We start from the raw sequence: 17,901 nt of genomic DNA, 5'->3' as shown, positions 1-17,901 counted from the left end.
AACATCCCACAGAATTCCCTGGAAAAGCCCCTTCAACCATGAAGTGGTAGGTTTTCCCTAAGTGGTTTCTACTTAAGTCCAGCCCCTTTGGGAATCCACAGCAAATTCTTATACAAGATGAAGAGGGCTGTGTTGAGGGCCTAGGCTGCATTCCTCCTCTTTGTCCTCTTCCTCTTCCTCCTCCTCCTCTTCTCCTTCCTCCTCCTCCTCCTCCTCCTTTTCTTCTTCTTTTTTTTAAAATGTTTTATTTATTTATCATATATATGAGTACACTGTAGCTGTCTTCAGACACACCAGAAGAGGGCATCAGATCTCATTACAGATGGTTGTGAGCCACCATGTGGTTGCTGGGATTTGAACTCAGGGCCTCGGGAAGAGCAGTCGGTGCTCTTAACCACTGAGCCATCTCTCCAGCCCCTCCTTTTCTTCTTCTAAGACAGGATTTCTCTGTGTAGCTCTGCCTGTCCTGGAACTCATTCTGTAGACCAGGCTGGCCTCTGACTCCCGAGTGCTAGGATTAAAGGCGTGGCCCATTACTATCCAGCTCTAGGCTCTATTTTCTTCTATTAGTTGCTATACTTTTGCACAAGAACCTCTATGGCTCCCTTTTCACAGAGCCAACTTTTGACATGGCTTCTTGTACTCTAAGAAGCCCTACTCTGGGCCTCTCCAGGAGCCTGGTGTGTGAGTACGTCTTGTGAATTGTCCTTCCTTGGTGTATCACTTCCTAGAGGGTAAGGGTTGTCCAGGACAAAGGAGTCAAGGTCAGATTTCGTTTAAGCAACGATTCTCAACCCATGGGTCACAACCGTTAAAGAACACAAATTTCCAATGGTCTTAGGAACTGAGACACTGCTCAGTAGCAATATTACAGTTATGAAGTAGCAACAAAAATAAATTTATGGGGAGGGGGCTTCCTAGGACCATCAGGAACATGCATTCGGTTCAGACCCACAGGTTAAGAACTGCTGTTGCAGGGGATTGATACGCGTTTAGCTTAATTCACCAGACCCAGCTCTTTCAGAGCAAGGCAACCACAGAGGAGACGAGCTGACCTTAGAGATGACCCTCAGTGGGAGAGAGGGAGTAAGAAACACTGGGCTGCCCTTAGAAGATTCAGGAACATCTCCCTCCCAGGGTTTCTATCAAACACCCAAAGCTGTGTTGCCCAGGCAGGACCACCTTTCAAGTCCTAGCAGACCAGCTGATGAAGCTGCCTTCCCTAGGGTCCCCGGAGAAATGGTGCCTCCCTCCCCTGGGTCTCAATTTGCATGGCAGGAAGGGGCCTAATGGGGAAGAGGTGGAGAGGAGAAAAGTTGCAGCCCGTGCTGACACACAGTTACATGTTTTGCCCCAGACCCTCCTTGGGCTCAGAGACAGAGCAGTGACCATGGCCACACTGGTGCTGTCTCCTGTGCCCTGCCACTGGCTGATGTTCCTGCTGCTGCTCCTCTCAGGTATGGCTTATGTGACAGTCGATAGGCCTGCTGGCGGCTCAGTTCTGAGTCCTAGTTCAGTCTCTTGTTTGCTTGGCCTCTTCCTGTCTTTTGCTTTCTGCTTCTTGTTTGTCTCCCCCTGACTGTCCTGTGCCCAGTTTGTGGGTTTTAATGGTAGGCTCAGGGCCTGAGGTCCCAGCTCTTTCCAGCCTGAAGAGTATCAGGTTAAGCTTGGTACAAGGGGCTAACTAATCTTGTGGGCAGCTATGAAGAGGTGGTGGCCAGGAGGAAGGGGAGTCAGTGTGGCTTTTGGCGAAGCCCTGAGGGTACTGCATGGATGAGGCTCCCCCTATATTCTGGAAGATAGTATATTCCAGGAATAGTCCTCTCTTTGCCTGAAAGACCGGGAGAGTCTTCCTGACTGTGGCTTCCTTCTCCATTCCACAGAAGCTACAGGCCAGCCTCATGATAAAGGCAGGAGGGGCCTGGGTATGGGATTCCCAGTACCCCTGCCTTACTTCTGCCTCTCCAGTACAGGGAGAGGGAGAGCTAAAGGGGCTTGAAGCTGTAGTCCCGGAAGGAGGAAGTAGCCCTGGGAATGTGGAAGGGGTAAGGGTGGGGCAATCAATTGAGGGTAGAGAGGCCTGACCTAGCCCTGCCCACTTCCTCTCACCCTCCAGGTGAGCCAGTACCAGCGATGACAAAGAGTGACCAGCCACCGATTTTCCAAGGTTAGTTACCTCAGCCACCACTTCTGGGACAAATGTATCGGTTCAACACAGCCCTGTCTAGAGTGCCCATACCGACACCAGCTCAAGGTCTCATTAAGGCTCCATTTCTGAACAGTTGTTGCTCTCATCAGACTACTGTGCTCCAGCCCTGGCCACTGAGGGCCAAAACTAAGCTGAGGCTGGGGAATCAGAGCAGGACAGCTATGGGGAATCCCACAAGGCCACAGGCCTGGGTCTGTGCTCCTGGAAACCCAATAACCTCTCAGGCCAGAACCCTGAGAGGAGTGGGTCCCTGAGAAGGGTAAGGGAGGTGGGCCTCGGGTGAAAGGCTAAGGATCCAACCTTTATCATCCTGGGGAACTTGGAGTGGGTGTAGGAAAGAGTTAAAGTACCCAACCAGGCCAAAAGGCTGTCCTGCAGATGAGGCCTGGATCTAGCCATTCCGGTGGGCATAAAAGCAATGGGAAGGTTCCAGAATCCTCTTCAAGGTGAGACAAGTGGACAGAGGTTAGATCAGGAAGAGGTGCACACCAGGGACTTGGTATGCAGCCTCACACAGTTTACTTTCTCATACCTCTGCCTCCTAACCCTGATGTTCCAGACACGTGAGCTAGACTAACCCAGGGCAATGCCTTCCACGGTGGACTAGGTTGGCACACAGGAAGAGGCTAAGCCTGATTTTGAGCCTTGCACTGATGTCCACAGGAAGCCCTTGTTCCAAGATCTGGCAGCACCCGAGGTTTGCAGCCAAAAAGCGGAGCTCCATGGTGAAGTTTCACTGCCACACAGACTACTCAGGTGTCATGACCTGGTTCCGGCAGAAAGGGAACCAGAGGCCTCAGGAACTGTTCCCAGAAGACGGACACATTTCGCAGACCCGGAATGGCTCTGTCTACACCCTCACTCTCCAAAACATCCAGTATGAGGATAACGGCATCTACTTCTGCCAGCAGAAGTGCAACAGCACCGAACCTGATGTTACCGATGGCTGTGGCACGGAACTTCTAGTCTTAGGTGTGTGCAAGGTAGACCATTTAGCCATACACGCCCACTTCCCAGCAGAGCCTCCCCGTGAGGGGAGGTGGCTATGACCCTAGAGCCCCCAGGAGAGCTGCTGGGCAGTAGATCCCTAGGGTATCCAAAGACCCACCATGTTTAACCTTGAACTCCAGTGTTATACCCTGCCCTACTATCCCCAGGATTCAGCACGTTGGACCAACTGAAGCGGCGGAACACGCTGAAAGATGGCATTATCATGATCCAGACCCTCCTCATCATCCTCTTCATCATCGTCCCCATCTTCTTACTACTAGACAAGGTGCCCACTGGAACTGGGGAGTGGGAGGAGCTCTGGAAGGCTGGGAGGTTGGCACAGGGCAGACAGGACCTGGGCGGGGTCCCCATATTCTCAGACTCTGTGGCTGCTCATCCAGCTCCAAGCCTGTCCATTGGCTCACTGTTCGTTCATTCATTTGGTCTTGGAGACTCCTTCCCTCTTCCTCTCCCCCACCCTGACCCACATCCCTGGCCCATCAGGGGGCAGAGATGGAGGACCCTAACCCTCTGAACTGCATTCTCTCCCCACCCTACCCCCACTCTCCTGCAGGATGACAGCAAGGCCGGGATGGAAGAGGACCACACCTATGAGGTAAGGGTCAGGGTTGCTTAGCAACTGAGCTGCAGCGTCCACCCTTTGTTGTGATGCTTAGAACGAGGCCCAGATCTGACCTCCCATTTGTGTTCCTAGGGCTTGAACATTGACCAGACAGCCACCTATGAAGACATAGTGACTCTTCGGACAGGGGAGGTAAAGTGGTCTGTGGGAGAGCACCCAGGCCAGGAGTGAGGGCCACCTCCATCCTGCTCAACTCTTGGGCCTCACTGTTTCCAAACTGCCTGGCTCACAGTCTGTTCCCTGCTTCCTGGATACCCTGGCCAGCATCTGAAGTTGGACCATCAATGTCACCTCTCTTTCTAGCCTCTGGTCCCCAGCTCTTGCTGAAGGGCCCGGGGTAGAAGGACAATAGGGTGGTGGCATGGAGTAAGGAGTTCTCTGGGGGATAGACTTGACCCAAGGCTTCTGGAAATGCTATGCAGTTTCTGTCCCCATGTTTGGGACAGGAAAGCAGAGACTTGTTGGAATCTGCAAATGGACTCAGCACATTGGCTTCCTGAGGAGTCCGGGAAGGACCACGGTTCACAGTGGCACCTAGAAGGGAATGCCAGAATGCCACTTCTCCCTCTCATCCCAGGGATCCCCTAAAGCCTATAGCCCATCCTCCTGTGGAATAAACAGCGTATCTGACACCAGAGACATTTGTGATATCCATCTCTCAGAGCTGGGTGGGTGGGTATGGTTCTGTAAGCTACAGTGACATTTGAATATGGACCTGTGGGCTTATGAAACTGTGGGAGGGAGTGTCTGCCCTAGTCACCCTACCTTTCCCCCCTGGAGGCCCAGTTGGGGCCTGCAGCTACATCCCCAGAAACCCCGCCCTGGAACAGTTGCTGGAGAAAGAGGATTCAACCCATCTTTCAGATGAACAGCAATACCCTCATCCTGCTCTTCATTAAACCATTAAGAGAGAGAGATTCCTGCTGGGTATGGTGGTACATATCTTTAATCCCAGCACTTGGGAGGCAGAGGTACTTGGATCCCTGAGTTCAAGGCCAGCCTGGTCTACAGAGTGAGCTCCAGGGCAACCAGGGCTATGGAGAGAGAGAAACAGAGACACACAGAGACAGAGAGACATACACAGAGACAGAGAGACACACACAGAGACAGAGAGACACACACAGAGACAGAGAGACAGCAAGACAGAGAGAGAAAAACAGAGAGAAAGAGAGAGAAAGAGAGACAGAGAGATAGGCACAGAGAGAGAGGGAGAGAGACAGAGAGATAGGAAGAGAGAGAGAGAGAGAGAGAGAGAGAGAGAGAGAGAGAGAGAGAGATTGATTCCTAAACAGGATTTGAATGGTGAATGTTGGGGGCTTTTGTTCTGGATGATCCCAGTAGCACTGGAAAGGAAAACATCCTTACCCATTCCCCACGAACTCTAATGCCTCACAAATTAGGTCTTGAGAGAAACTAGCAGCCCCTTAACCAACCGGGTAGCCCGGGGCAGTTTGCCTATATAAAGCCAAGCCAAGCCAAGCCTCCCTCCCAACCCCACTCTGGTGCTCTACTTCCTAACGGACCTTGGTGGAACCTGTAACACATCTTTGCCATCCCTGCTGTGGATTCAGGCAGGTGAATCTCTAGGCCCTGGCAGCATGTGGGAAAGACTGAGACTACAGATGTCATTGGAATTCAGGGTGGGACAGGTGGGTAGGGCACACGGGTCTGGGGCTACAGGTCAGAGCTCCTGTCACATGGTGAACCAGGATAGTTGAACTGGGCTCATCGTCCCCACCCCCTGGTCTGGGCTGCCAGAGGGAACCAGCTTGTTTTGCCATCTGCCTTCAGTGAGCTGGAGCCCTTACTTTCCTGCTATTTTGCATACTCAGGCTAATTCTGTCCCCTACCTTCCTCCACTAGGGACCAGGCAGCCAGCCAGGGTGGGGGAGTCTTAACTTCTCCCCTAAGTAGGATCTCCTCTGTTTGGGGCTGCCCTGGTTCATGGGAGACCACATTTCAGCAGCAGGGGTTCCCTGAGCCTTGAAATGTCTGTTGACAAATAATCATTCGGACAGGGAGCACCTCGTCAGCTGCTACCACCGCAGGGCAGTAACTTCCTTGGTTTTGATGGAGGAGCCCTCCTTGGGGTGTGTTTCTGTTTCAAGAGGGTTTACGGTTTCACTCTGTCTGTCTTATGGATCCCTGGGCTCCTGGAACTCACGCCACAGGCAATGAAAACCTAGCTGGGCCACGAGAGTGTGAGGCCCCTCTCAGACTTCAGGTTTTTTTTTTTTGTTTTTTTTTTTTGTTTTTGTTTTTTTTTTTTTTATCTGTAAGGCAGGAATCATCAATCCAATCTGGCTGCCAGAAGTCGTGATGACACACGTGCCTATTGATCCCAGCTACTCAGGCTTGACATTCAAGGCTGGCCTTGGCGATATACTGAGAACTGTCTGGAAAACTGAAGGAAGGGAGTTGAGCCAGAGACTGGGTATTTCTCTTGTACAGAAAAGTATAGAACACTTCATGAATTTGTGTGACAAGGCCTCTAACTAAGCTGGAGCCCTTAGGTTAGGCTGGCCCGGCTGGCCATCCAGCCCCAAGCACCTACTATCAGCCTCCCCAGTGGTGGGATTGCAGGCGTGTGCAACTCTGCCAGGGGTTTGTGCGCATGTTCTGGGAACTGAATGAAAAGTCTTCCTATTTATACGGCCAGCGTTTACCAGCTAAGGCATCTTCCCAGCTTATCTGGGGTTTCATTGTTCTCATTTTATTGTTGTTGTTTTTTGTGTTTTTGAGACAAGGTTTCTCTGTGTAGTTCTGGCTGCCCTGGAACTTTCTCCGTAGACCAGGCTGTCCTTGGACTCACAGAGATCCACCTGCCTCTGCCTCCTGAGTGGCTTTGGTTTGTTTTTTTTTTTTTAATGTCACATCAAATAATTAAGTTTGTTTACTTTTTTGACATTCTGTGTCATTCATTCTACCAAATTCTAAAACATGTCAAGTTTGTACAAACCAGGAAATGGAACAGGAACCAAAAGCTATTTCTGAGCACAGCAAATAAACATCGAACACCTCTTTCCTGCTCCCAAATTTTTTGTGGAGTACCCCATCCTCATCTACAGGAAACTGCATAGCCCCAGCTTAACCATGAGAGTAAAGTCCCACCACACACTCAGGGGAGGAAAGCCTCACGAGCTCAGAGAAACTGGCCAGCAGTCACAACCAGGTTTTGTGAACCAAAGATCCATTCTGTCTCCTGCTTCTCAGCTGGCCTCCCTCGTGGGACTGGGCAGTAATAAAACTGAAGAGGAGGAGGAAGGAAGGGACGGGATAGAACTACCAGCGGGACAGAACTCCAGTAGGTGTTTAAAAGAGTTGTGGTTTATAAAGTTCCACTCTTTCCATTTACCACAAAGTAGGAAGCACACTCCCTTGTTAATAGGGCCCGGACCAGCCTCCTTTCTGTAGAATGCAGCTCAGAGGCCCTGGGTGGGCACATGCCCCAATGCCCACTGGGGGAATCCAGCCTGGTCCCCCGGGGCCCTGGGTTAAGCACAGAATGGTTCCTCCTCCGCTCTAGCTTGACTTCCGGCCCTCCTCGATGCAGGTGCTGCCTGCACTGAGGCCATCTGACCCCATGGCTTTGGGTGTTTTTCCAACAGAATCAGAGATGAGAGAAAAACAAAGTACCAAAGGCCACCTCTGTTTGGGTGGAAACAGCAAGTAGTTCTCATCGATAGCTACTGTCTAGCGACCTGTGCCACCTGTACGGGGGACAGGGCCTCACAAGGGACCTGGGAACATTGTTTGGACTTGCAGGACTCTGTCTGCTGTTTTTAAGGCCACTTCAGAACTGGAGACTTTCTGGATGCTTCCCAAGCCTTGGAGCTGACCCCACCCCCGACCCACACGATGGCACCCCCCAGTGTCTCATCGCAATGAAAACACCAAGGTGCAACTGGGGGTGCCTTTCCCAACCCAGGAGCCTTTCCTTGGAAACGCAGCTGACGGCATAGAACAAAAATTAACAGGCATTAAATTCTGAGTTCAATCAGAAAGTAGTTTGTTTAAAAACATTTAGACTGATCCTAGTACGGTTGTTTTTTGTTTTTTGTTTTTTAAGCTGGTGTGATGGCTTACCCCAGTTGCCCTGATCTTGGGAAGCTGAGACAGGAGGATGGACATGTGTGTGTCTGAAGTCAACCTGGGTTGCAGAGTGAATCCTGTCAAAACAAAACGGTAAAAAAAAAAAAAAAAAAAAAAAAAAAAAAAAAAAAAGGAAGAAAGGAAGGAAGGAAGGAAGGAAGAAAGAAAGAGAGAAAGAAAGAAAGGAGGAAGGAAAGAAAGAAAACATCTTTTTTTTAAGTCACCTTTCCTTGGATACTCCCTCTCCACTTGGCAGGATGGAGAAGTCAGACACCATTAGGGTCCAGATTCAGCAAGCATGGGTCTGCTCTATAGACTTGTTATTAGTGTGTGCACGCAGCCTTGCCTACTTTTCCAGTTAGCTTTTGTTTTCATGTATTTGTGGCTGTACATTCGTGTACCTGTCCCTTTGGCCTAAAAGCAACTATGGAGGTGGAGGTAAGGGGGTTTCTACATTTATTTCGAGTCTGGTTGGATTGTGTATATAGGGAGACCCTGTCTCAGAAAAAGAAAGGAAAAGAAACCACAATAACAGAAAAGAAACGAAAGACTTGACTTTGAGACACGAGGGTTTCCGAGGATTTGCCCTCTGGGTCTCCCTTGGTTCTCTTCCCAAGCATTCATTCCTGTGAGCAGGTGCCCTTTGGTCCTCTGCCCAGTACTACACCAGCTTGCCTGCTCCTTCCATGGGGTGCGTCCTGGTTCAATGCTCGCCTTGGGGGATGGACCGCCAGCATTTGTTCAAGGCCTGAGCAAGAATAGTTGCATGCACCTGGATGCAATCCTAGCATTCAGGGACTGGGACAGGAAATAGAGAGTTTGGGTCTAACCTGGGCTACGTAGAGATCTCTGTGTCACTGAGAGAAGTAGCGCGGGGTGGGGAATGAGTAGAAGAAAGGCAGGAATACCACCTCAGAGAGAACAGTGAGGTAATGGGAACAAGCCGATCACAAATAGCCGAAGGACAAGGTGAGAGCAGGGAGCGGTTACTAAGGGAACCTATTAGGAAAAGCACCCCAACTTATGTACGTACATATGTATGTACATGTGTGTGTGAGTGTGTGTGTCTCTTTGTGTGTGTATATGTGTGTGTATGTGTGTGTGTATGTGTGTGAGTGTGTGTGTATATGTGTGTGTCTCTTTGTGTGTGTATGTGCGTGTGTGTACGTGTGTGTACATGTGTGTGAGTGTGTGTACATGTGTGTGTGAGTATGTATATGTGTGAGTGTGTGTATATATGTGTGTGTGTCTGTGCATGTATGTGTGTGTGAGAGTGTGTGAGTGTGTATATATGTGTGTGTCTGTGTGTGTGGTGTATGTATGTGTGTGTGAGTGTATGTGTGTATATGTGTGAGTGTGAGTGTGTGTATGTGTGTGTGTGAATATGTGTGTGTGGTGTGTGTATGTGTGAGTGTATGTGTGTATGTGTGTGTGAGTGTGTGTGTATGTGTGTGAATGTGTGTGTGAGTGTATGTGTGTATATGTGTGTGAGTGTCTGTGTGTGTCTGTGTGTGTGTCTGTGTGTGTGTCTGTATGTGTGTATGTGCGTGTCTGTGTGTGTGTGTCTGTGTGTGTATGTGTGTATGTGCATGTCTGTGTGTGTGTCTGTGTGTGTGTGAGTGTGCATGTAGGTGTGAGTGCACACACATGTGTGGGTATGCAGGTATATATGTGTGTTTGCATATGGAGGCCGGAGAACAACTTTGGATGGTACTACTCCTCAGGGTTTTTCTCAACAAGGTCTCTTTCTGGCCTGGAACTGGCTGAGTCAGTAAAGATGGCTGGCTCTCTACCCCCACAGATCTTCCTGCCTCTGTGTCCTCAGCACCACGGTTATCAGGGTAATCCACTCACCACCATTTAAAACAAACAAACAAACAAACAAACAAACAAACCCCATGGGATCTGGGGAGTCTAACTGAGGCAAAACGCTTTGCAGACAGAGGTGTCTTTTTACCCTAGAACATTTTTTTCAATAGGTCTCTCTCCCTGGGGAGTAACCTCCGGAGTGGAGGCTAATTCGCCTGTCCAGATTGCTCATAGATTATCCCCCAGCATAAACAACCCCCCACCGACACACAAGGGTGCCTGCCCAGCCTTCCATTCAGCCCTCTAAGACCCTCCTTCTTCTGTTGCATTGTGGGGAGAGAGAACTCCAGGGTCCCAGAAGATACAGGAAGTGAAACCACGAGGCACACTGAAACGTGCAGTGCACATACGAAGATTGGTGGTGTGGTCTGCTTCGCTGACCCAGGCTGCATGGGGTTGTTTTTTTTCCTGTGACTTTTCTTAGCGTCTGTGGATGGCCCCATTCAATTCCTTTGCATTTGATTCCTCCTACCTTCAGTGAACATCTGTGTGAGGGCTTGCTGTGCATTGAGGAAGGCCCAGCCATGCCTGGCAATGCCCTTGTCTTTATTAGAGCAGGCTTCTAAAGGGTTGTACATAGCGGGACAGTCCACAGGGTCATCCCTCAGAAACTACAAGACCCAGGTAATCTATCTTGAAGCCTCGGTGTCCTCAGCTCTCAAATGAGATGCACACGCCCTATTGTCCACTACAGTTCCCGCCACGAGGTGGGTCTTCAGAAACTCACCTCTCCTGGAAAGGCCCTTGGGAATCCCCAAATAATGTTCTCTAAATTTTAAAGTCTCAGCCTGGCATGGTGGTGCATGCTTTTTATTCCCAGCACTCAGGAGGTGGAGGCAGATAGATCTCTGGGAGTTTGAGGTCAGCCTGCTCTACAAAGTGAGTCCAGGACAGCCAGGGCTCTGTTACACAGAGAAACCCTGTCTCAAAAACAAAGCAAAACAACTTTAGAGTCTAAAGAGCGAGTGATCAACAGTGCTAAGACTCGAGTACTAGACTGGCTGAGACTGGTGTACTGGCTGGAGACAGGGAGTTTACACCACACTCAGGATGTTGAGGCAGGAGGATCATGAGTTTGAGGCCAGTCTGGGCTACACAGTGAGTTCCAAAGTAGCCTGAGCACGAATATGTTTGTGCATTTTTATGTAATATGTGTATGTATGTGACTGCAATAACCAACTCTGATCTCCAGAAGAGGTCAAAACAAGAAGTCGGGAGGGCAGGCTTCAAATTCCCAGTGAGAAGTGTGCAAAGCTACCAGAATTAGAAAAATGAGACCGCTTCCACCCATAGACTCGAACCTCAAAGTGTAGAAGAGACTGCTTTAGGATCAGGTCTGTGACCTTGCCCGGTAGGCACGGAGAAGTCCAGAGACAGTCAAGTCTGGACACACAAAGTGCTTCCAAACATGGACTCCAAGTTATAAGAGGCGTTCTTTGTGTATGTCTGTATCTGTTCATGTATGTGCATAAGTGTATGCACCTGTGTGTGAATGTGCGTGGAAGCCAGAAGCCAACAGTTTCTCCAGCCCTGTCCACCCTACCTTACTTTTACTGTTTTGTTTTGAAATTATGTGTAGTGTGTGTGTGTGTGTGTGTGTGTGTGTGTGTGTGTGTATACACATGAATGCAGGAAAACATGGAGACTAGAAGAGAATATTGGATCCCCCTGGAACTATAGTTACAAGCAGTTGTGAGCTGGCCCATGGAGATGCTAGGAATCAAACTTGGGTCTGCTGCATGAGCAGTCGGTGCTCTCTGAACTTCTGAGCTACTGCTGCCGCCCCTTCTCCTTGTTTTTATTGAAAGGGTCTTTTACTGAACCTGAAACTCAAAGATCCATCTAGAGCAGTTCCAGGCATCCTGCTGTCTCTGTCTCTCCAGCACTGGGGTTACAGCTATACGTAACCACGCCCTGACTTACAAAGACTAGATCCAGGCTCTGGTCATTCTTGCTTGTGAAGCAAGCTCCTTAAGGACCAAGCCATCAATCCAACTCTAAAAATGGGTATTTCTTAGAGATGACTAGAGAAGTCAGAATGAACTTTTGAAGGCTGGGATCAGAGATGTTGGTCACCGCCTCTCCCCACAGGCCACACAGAAGCCACTAGTTGGCAGCCTCTAAGCCTGAAGTTATCAGAGGTCTCAGTGGTACACCAAGACTGGACAATTTAAAGCTTAGTTTCTAGTAGGAATGAATTCTGGTTTTGGTCTCTGTCACCAGACATCCTAAAATGGTCCAGACTAGAGAAAAGATCTCCAACCCCCTCTGATCTCACACTTATCCTCAGCTCGCCTCCTGGGCCTAGAGGTAGCAATATTAACATTCTATAAAGACATATCCCCAGGGGTCCTCAAGGTCCCCTGGGCAACTCCTTTCTGGGGTCACTTCAGTTCTGATATGGCAAGAATAGGTGTCAATTTCTCCCCCTCTCAGTGGGACCTTCTTTCTTAGCTCCTGTATCTTCAGTTAACTCCTGGAGCCTTCCACAGACCTAGCCCCTAAGGCCCTCGCGGCCTCCTCAGAGTGCTGGATAAAACAGGGGAAGCTGCTGGGAAATGCTTTGGGGATGTTTAGAGGTTATATCTTTTGGTCCTCCATGGGGAGAGGTATAGAGGCCCCAGAATTTACATCGTAGGCCCCAGGGACATGATTTTTCAAAGTTGGTTGCTGACATCACAACCAAGTACAGCTGCATGGCAGTTCCAATGAGCTGGTTTGGGTCCTGTGCTCCACAGACCTAAGGGGTACCTTAGGGCTCCTGGGAGAGCATTGTACGTGGCCAGTACCCTCTAGTGGTCAGTGTTAGCACTACACCCAGCTGCCCTCCATCAGTTTATGCTGCTATGGGAGGAACAAGTCTTCCTTTTCCCAAGACACGTGCGTGCGTGTGTGTGTGTGTGTGTGTGTGTGTGTGTGTGTGTGTGTGTGTGTGTGTGTTCATTCATTCTCTCTCTGTCTCTCTCTGTCTCTCTTTCTCTCTCTCTCCCTCTGTCTCTCTCTTTCTCTTTCGGTTATTTTTATTTTTATTGGTGTGTATGTGTGTGAGTCACATGTATGACCAGAAGAGAGCACCAGATCCCCTAGAACTGTGAGCCACTTGACATGGTGACATGGGTGCTGGGAACCAAACTCAGGTCCTCTGAAAGAACAACAAACTTATTGCACAAGCCATCTCTAAATCTGGCACATGTTTGTTTGTTTTGTTTTCTTTTGTTTTCTTTTGTTTTGTTTTTTTGAGGTTTAGATTCAAGAGCAGGAGGAGGAGGAGGAGGAGGAGGAGCAGGAGCAGGAGCAGGAGCAGGAGCAGGAGCAGGAGCAGGAGCAGGAGCAGGAGCAGGAGCAGGAGCAGGAGCAGGAGCAGGAGCAGGAGGACAGAATCAAGCCAACAAAATGGCCAAGGAGGTGTAAGCACCTGCAGCCAAGCCTGAGTATCTGAGTTCAATCCCCAGGACCCACAAGATGGAACGATGGAACCAAACCCCAAAAGTTGCCTTCTGGTCCCTACATGTACACACTTGAGGACACGCACGAATGCACGCACACACTCACAATCATGGGGAAAATACCTCCTTGGAGAGGCTCTGTTGCCCCTCGTCCCAGTGAACAAACGATGGTACCCTGCCAGAGTATCCTACCCCTGGATTCAAAAATACTCTCAAAAGGACACATTGGGTGGTCTCTGTAGCTGAGATCTTGCGTAACCATTGCCCATAAACCTGGCAAAGGCGGCGGTGGAAAGGTAAGATCAGGGACGTGACCGCAGGAGAGCAGTGGGGACGCGATGTGTGGGAGGAGCTTCTAAATTATCCATCAGCACAAGCTGTCAGTGGCTCCAGCCATGAATAAATGTATAGGGAAAAAGGCAGGAGCCTTGGGGTCGAGGAAAACAGGTAGGGTATAAAAAGGGCATGCAAGGGACCAAGTCCAGCACCCTCGAGCCCAGATTCCAAACTGCTCAGGTCCTGTGGACAGATCACTGAGTGGCGATGGCTGCAGGTAAGCATGCGCAGATCCCGCTGGGTGTGGTTTGGACCAAAGAGCCTTGAAGATGGATCTGAGGCTTCTAGTGTGAGGGCATCCCAACTTCCGCCCATGTTGGGAACATTCTGGGACCCTATGGGGATTGGGAGAGATTGGTCCTTGCTCCCAGCCTCCTCCTGTCCTCCTGTCTCTCTTTCTAGACTCTCAGACTCCCTGGCTCCTGACCTTCAGCCTGCTCTGCCTGCTGTGGCCTCAAGAGGCTGGTGCTTTCCCTGCCATGCCCTTGTCCAGTCTGTTTGCCAATGCTGTGCTCCGAGCCCAGCACCTGCACCAGCTGGCTGCTGACACCTACAAAGAGTTCGTAAGTTCCTCGGTGTTGGGTGCCTGACTGTGGAAGCAGGAAGGGGCAGATCCCACCCTCGCCCCGAATCCCTGCCCCCAGGAAGTCATAGGAGGAAACTATGCCGTTAGATGAGCAGAAACAGAATGGGTCGTCCATAACAGTAATGACAGAGAGGGCTGGAGAGATGGCTCAGTGGTTAAGAGCACCCGACTGCTCTTCCAAAGGTCCTGAGTTCAATTCCCAGCAACCACATGGTGGCTCACAACCATCTGTAAAGAGATCCGATGCCCTCTTCTGGTGTGTCTGAAGACAGCTACAGTGTACTTATATAATAAACAAATAAATCTTTAAAAAAAAAAACAAAAACGGGGCTGGAGAGATGGCTCAGCGGTTAAGAGCGCCCGACTGCTCTTCCAGAGGTCATGAGTTCAATTCCCAGCAACCACATGGTGGCTCACAACCATCTGTAAAGAGATCTGATGCCCTCTTCTGGTGTATCTGAAGACAGCTACAGTGTACTTATATATAATAAATAAATAAATCTTTAAAAAAAACAAAACAAAAACAAAAACAAAACAGTAATGACAGAGAGTCACAAGCTGGTCCCTCAGTGACTACCCTTCCTCCAGGAGCGTGCCTACATTCCCGAGGGACAGCGCTATTCCATTCAGAATGCCCAGGCTGCGTTCTGCTTCTCAGAGACCATCCCAGCCCCCACCGGCAAGGAGGAGGCCCAGCAGAGAACTGTGAGTAGGCCCAGGCCTTGTCTGTACAGATCCTCTTTTCCTCCCCAAGCAGCCCTAACTGCAGTCCAGGCCAGGGACCAGCTCTTCCCTGAGGCTGAGGTAACCTGGGAGTCCCAGGCAGAGGTCACTAGCTAATGCACAGCCCCTTTTTTCCCTCAGGACATGGAATTGCTTCGCTTCTCGCTGCTGCTCATCCAGTCATGGCTGGGGCCCGTGCAGTTTCTCAGCAGGATCTTTACCAACAGCCTGATGTTTGGTACCTCGGACCGCGTCTATGAGAAACTGAAGGACCTGGAAGAGGGCATCCAGGCTCTGATGCAGGTCAGGATGGACCGGGGGGCGCTAGCCTGAGGTTATACTGACCTTTGCCTCTGCTTGGAGCCTAGCTGGGGGGCTCACTGAGCTCTGTTTACCGGTCCGACCTTAAACCTTGAGAAGGCTTCCTACTCACTTTCCCTTATGAAGCCTCCAGGCCTTTCTCTAGGTTCTGGAGTTGGGGAGGGCAGGGCTCTGAGTTCTTCTTTCCCACAACAGGAGCTGGAAGACGGCAGCCCCCGTATTGGGCAGATCCTCAAGCAAACCTATGACAAGTTTGACGCCAACATGCGCAGCGATGACGCTCTGCTCAAAAACTATGGGCTGCTCTCCTGCTTCAAGAAGGACCTGCACAAGGCAGAGACCTACCTGCGGGTCATGAAGTGTCGCCGCTTTGCGGAAAGCAGCTGTGCTTTCTAGGCACACACTGGTGTCTCTGCGGCACTCCCCCGTTACCCCCCTGTACTCTGGCAACTGCCACCCCTACACTTTGTCCTAATAAAATTAAGATGCATCATATCACTCTGCTAGACATCTTTTTTTTTTTTTAAGGCGTCCGGTTTTTTTTCTCAGATTTATTTATTTATTATAAGTACACTGCAGCTGTTGGGGTTTAAATCTCAGCCCGTGCCCAGACAAAGCACACCAAACCAACATGGTTCCACGTGGAGAGGTTTAATAAGAGAAGAAGAGTTTTGGGGCTGGGGATTTAGCTCAGTGGTAGAGCGCTTACCTAGGAAGCGCAAGGCCCTGGGTTCGGTCCCCAGCTCCGAAAAAAAGAACCAAAAAAAAAAAAAAAAAAAAAAAAAGAGAAGAAGAGTTTTAGAAGGGAGAAGTAAAGGAGGCCGGCCATGAGCCCGTGGAGGGAAGGGGGTTGGGGGTGAGGGGAGAAAGGACAGGGAAGAGGGCAAGAGAGCAGAGAAGGGCAAGAGAGCAGAGAAGAACAAAGAGAGGAGTAAGAGAGAGCAAGAGGGAGAGGAGGGGGCAAGCAGCCCACTTTATAGTCAGGCACAGCTGTCTGTTGCCAGGCAACGGTGGGGCGGAGCATACCTGGCTGTTGCTAGGTAGCTGTGGGGGTGGAGTTTAGACAGAATCCCAACATGAGTTGTCTTCAGACACACCAGAAGAGGGCATCAGGTCTCATTACAGATGGTTGTGAGCCACCATGTGGTTGCTGGGAATTGAACTCAGGACCTCCGGAAGAGCAGTCTGCATTCCTAACCATCGAGCCATCTCTCCAGCCCGACATCTTTCTATTATGGGATGGAGCAGTTGTGTCAGTGTGCATCCTGGAAGCCAACCTGTGAGAATCCTGTGGGCTGATGGGAGAGCAGCCCTGGCTCTCCGTGGACCAAACAGAATCAACACAGCACTTTCTCCATTACACAGTGAGTCTGTTCCTACCTGATGGTCAAAATTCCAGCTCTCTAGGCATTCAGAAGCCCAAGAGGTCATAGGTCAACCCCATAAAGTACTCAAAGGCGTTCCTCCCTCTTCCAGCCAGAATCAGGAAAACTCAGACAGCCCCCTCCCCCCGAGATTAGGAAGAAATGAAGTGGAGACGAAGCACAGAAGGGAAACGAGAAAATGAGTAAAATCACAGATTTGCTGTTGCACTTAAATCGTAAAATGGGTTTTCGCTCGTTTGCTCGTATCAACTACCATTGGGAAATGGAGGCAGTTCAAACCTGAGTTTGGAAGCTGGTGACACACACCTGCAATCCCAGCATTTAAGAGGCAAGAGGGGGGCTGGGGATTTAGCTCAGTGGTAGAGCGCTTACCTAGGAAGCGCAAGGCCCTGGGTTCGGTCCCCGGCTCCCAAAAAAAAAGAACCAAAAAAAAAAAAAAAAAAAAAAAGAGGCAAGAGGATTGCTGTGAGTTTGAGGCTAGCCTAGCAGGTCTGACCTCTCAATTAGGGTAAGGGGTGCGGAAGAGAGGTTGTAAGATGAAGACTGCAGTCGTAATTCCAGTGGGTACCAGGTCGGGGCTGAGGGATGGCAGGGTTGGTAAGGTGCTGGGCTAGCAAGCATGAGGATCTGAGTTCAATTTCCAGAATCCACATTAAAAACAACAACAAACCCGAGTATGGCGGCATGAGATTGTAAGCCCAGCTCTGGGGCAGCGGAAGCAGGCAGATCCCTGTACACTTCGTGAACGCTACGCCACTGAGAGACCCTGTCTCAAAAAGTAAGGCTCCTGAGGAATGACATCTGAAGTTGTCCTCTTGTCTGCACAGGTATGCACATCCGTGTGCACCACACACACAGGAACACACACGTGCACGAATACACGCATGCATGCACATGCACATGCACAGACAGGAACACAGGAACACATGCACACACACATCCAAATAGGTATCAGGTAGAGAAAGCTCGTTGGGTGGGGATAAATCACCATTGTCCCGAAGCTTCCTTGTGAGGGAGTGATATGACAGGGAAAGGTGCGGACCTGTGTAACCAGGAGAACTGAGGGCCTTGCTAAATGGGGATTCCTCTGACCTTGTCACCAGTTACCACAAAGGAATAGGTCTGTAAAACCCTCTGAGTTGGGGACATCCAGACATATATGTGGTATTTAGTTTAAGATTGAGCATGGGAAGCAAATATCTATGGAGAACTTTTTTTTTTTTTTTGGTTCTTTTTTTCGGAGCTGGGGACCGAACCCAGGGCCTTGCGCTTCCTAGGCAAGCGCTCTACCACTGAGCTAA

General features: G+C 50.0%; 2 protein-coding genes across 2 annotated transcripts; both read left to right on the top strand.

Moving 5' to 3' along the window:
• Window positions 1-1,332: 1,332 nt before the first annotated feature.
• Cd79b (CD79b molecule) lies at window positions 1,333-4,479 on the top strand. Its single transcript, NM_133533.2, has 6 exons — window positions 1,333-1,457; window positions 2,117-2,167; window positions 2,873-3,181; window positions 3,367-3,485; window positions 3,774-3,815; window positions 3,915-4,479. The coding sequence occupies exons 1-6, from the start codon at window positions 1,391-1,393 to the stop codon at window positions 4,011-4,013; spliced, it is 687 nt and encodes a 228-aa protein (NP_598217.1). The 5' UTR covers window positions 1,333-1,390; the 3' UTR covers window positions 4,014-4,479.
• Window positions 4,480-13,731: 9,252 nt separating this feature from the next.
• On the top strand, window positions 13,732-15,710 carry Gh1 (growth hormone 1). The gene is made up of 5 exons (NM_001034848.2): window positions 13,732-13,802; window positions 13,988-14,148; window positions 14,760-14,876; window positions 15,036-15,197; window positions 15,411-15,710. Exons 1-5 carry the CDS (start codon window positions 13,793-13,795, stop codon window positions 15,609-15,611), a joined length of 651 nt encoding a protein of 216 aa, NP_001030020.2. The 5' UTR covers window positions 13,732-13,792; the 3' UTR covers window positions 15,612-15,710.
• Window positions 15,711-17,901: the final 2,191 nt, after the last annotated feature.

The sequence above is a fragment of the Rattus norvegicus genome, chromosome 10 (assembly GCF_021556685.1).
Source record: "Rattus norvegicus strain SHRSP/BbbUtx chromosome 10, alternate assembly SHRSP_T2T, whole genome shotgun sequence".
Taxonomy (NCBI): Eukaryota; Metazoa; Chordata; class Mammalia; order Rodentia; family Muridae; genus Rattus; species Rattus norvegicus.
This window is presented reverse-complemented; position numbering and strand designations above follow the sequence as displayed.

What these genes read in the sequence shown, in the direction of transcription:
- Gh1 (NM_001034848.2), top strand. An exon ending in CTGACACCTACAAAGAGTTC is followed by an intron (nt 14,149 to 14,759) that starts GTAAGTTCCTCG and finishes CCCTTCCTCCAG; the next exon opens with GAGCGTGCCTACATTCCCGA. An exon ending in AGGAGGCCCAGCAGAGAACT is followed by an intron (nt 14,877 to 15,035) that starts GTGAGTAGGCCC and finishes TTTTTCCCTCAG; the next exon opens with GACATGGAATTGCTTCGCTT.
- Cd79b (NM_133533.2), top strand. Translation starts at nt 1,391, where the DNA reads ATGGCCACACTGGTGCTGTCTCCTGTGCCCTGCCACTGGCTGATGTTC. An exon ending in CCTGCTGCTGCTCCTCTCAG is followed by an intron (nt 1,458 to 2,116) that starts GTATGGCTTATG and finishes CTCACCCTCCAG; the next exon opens with GTGAGCCAGTACCAGCGATG. An exon ending in AAGAGGACCACACCTATGAG is followed by an intron (nt 3,816 to 3,914) that starts GTAAGGGTCAGG and finishes TTGTGTTCCTAG; the next exon opens with GGCTTGAACATTGACCAGAC.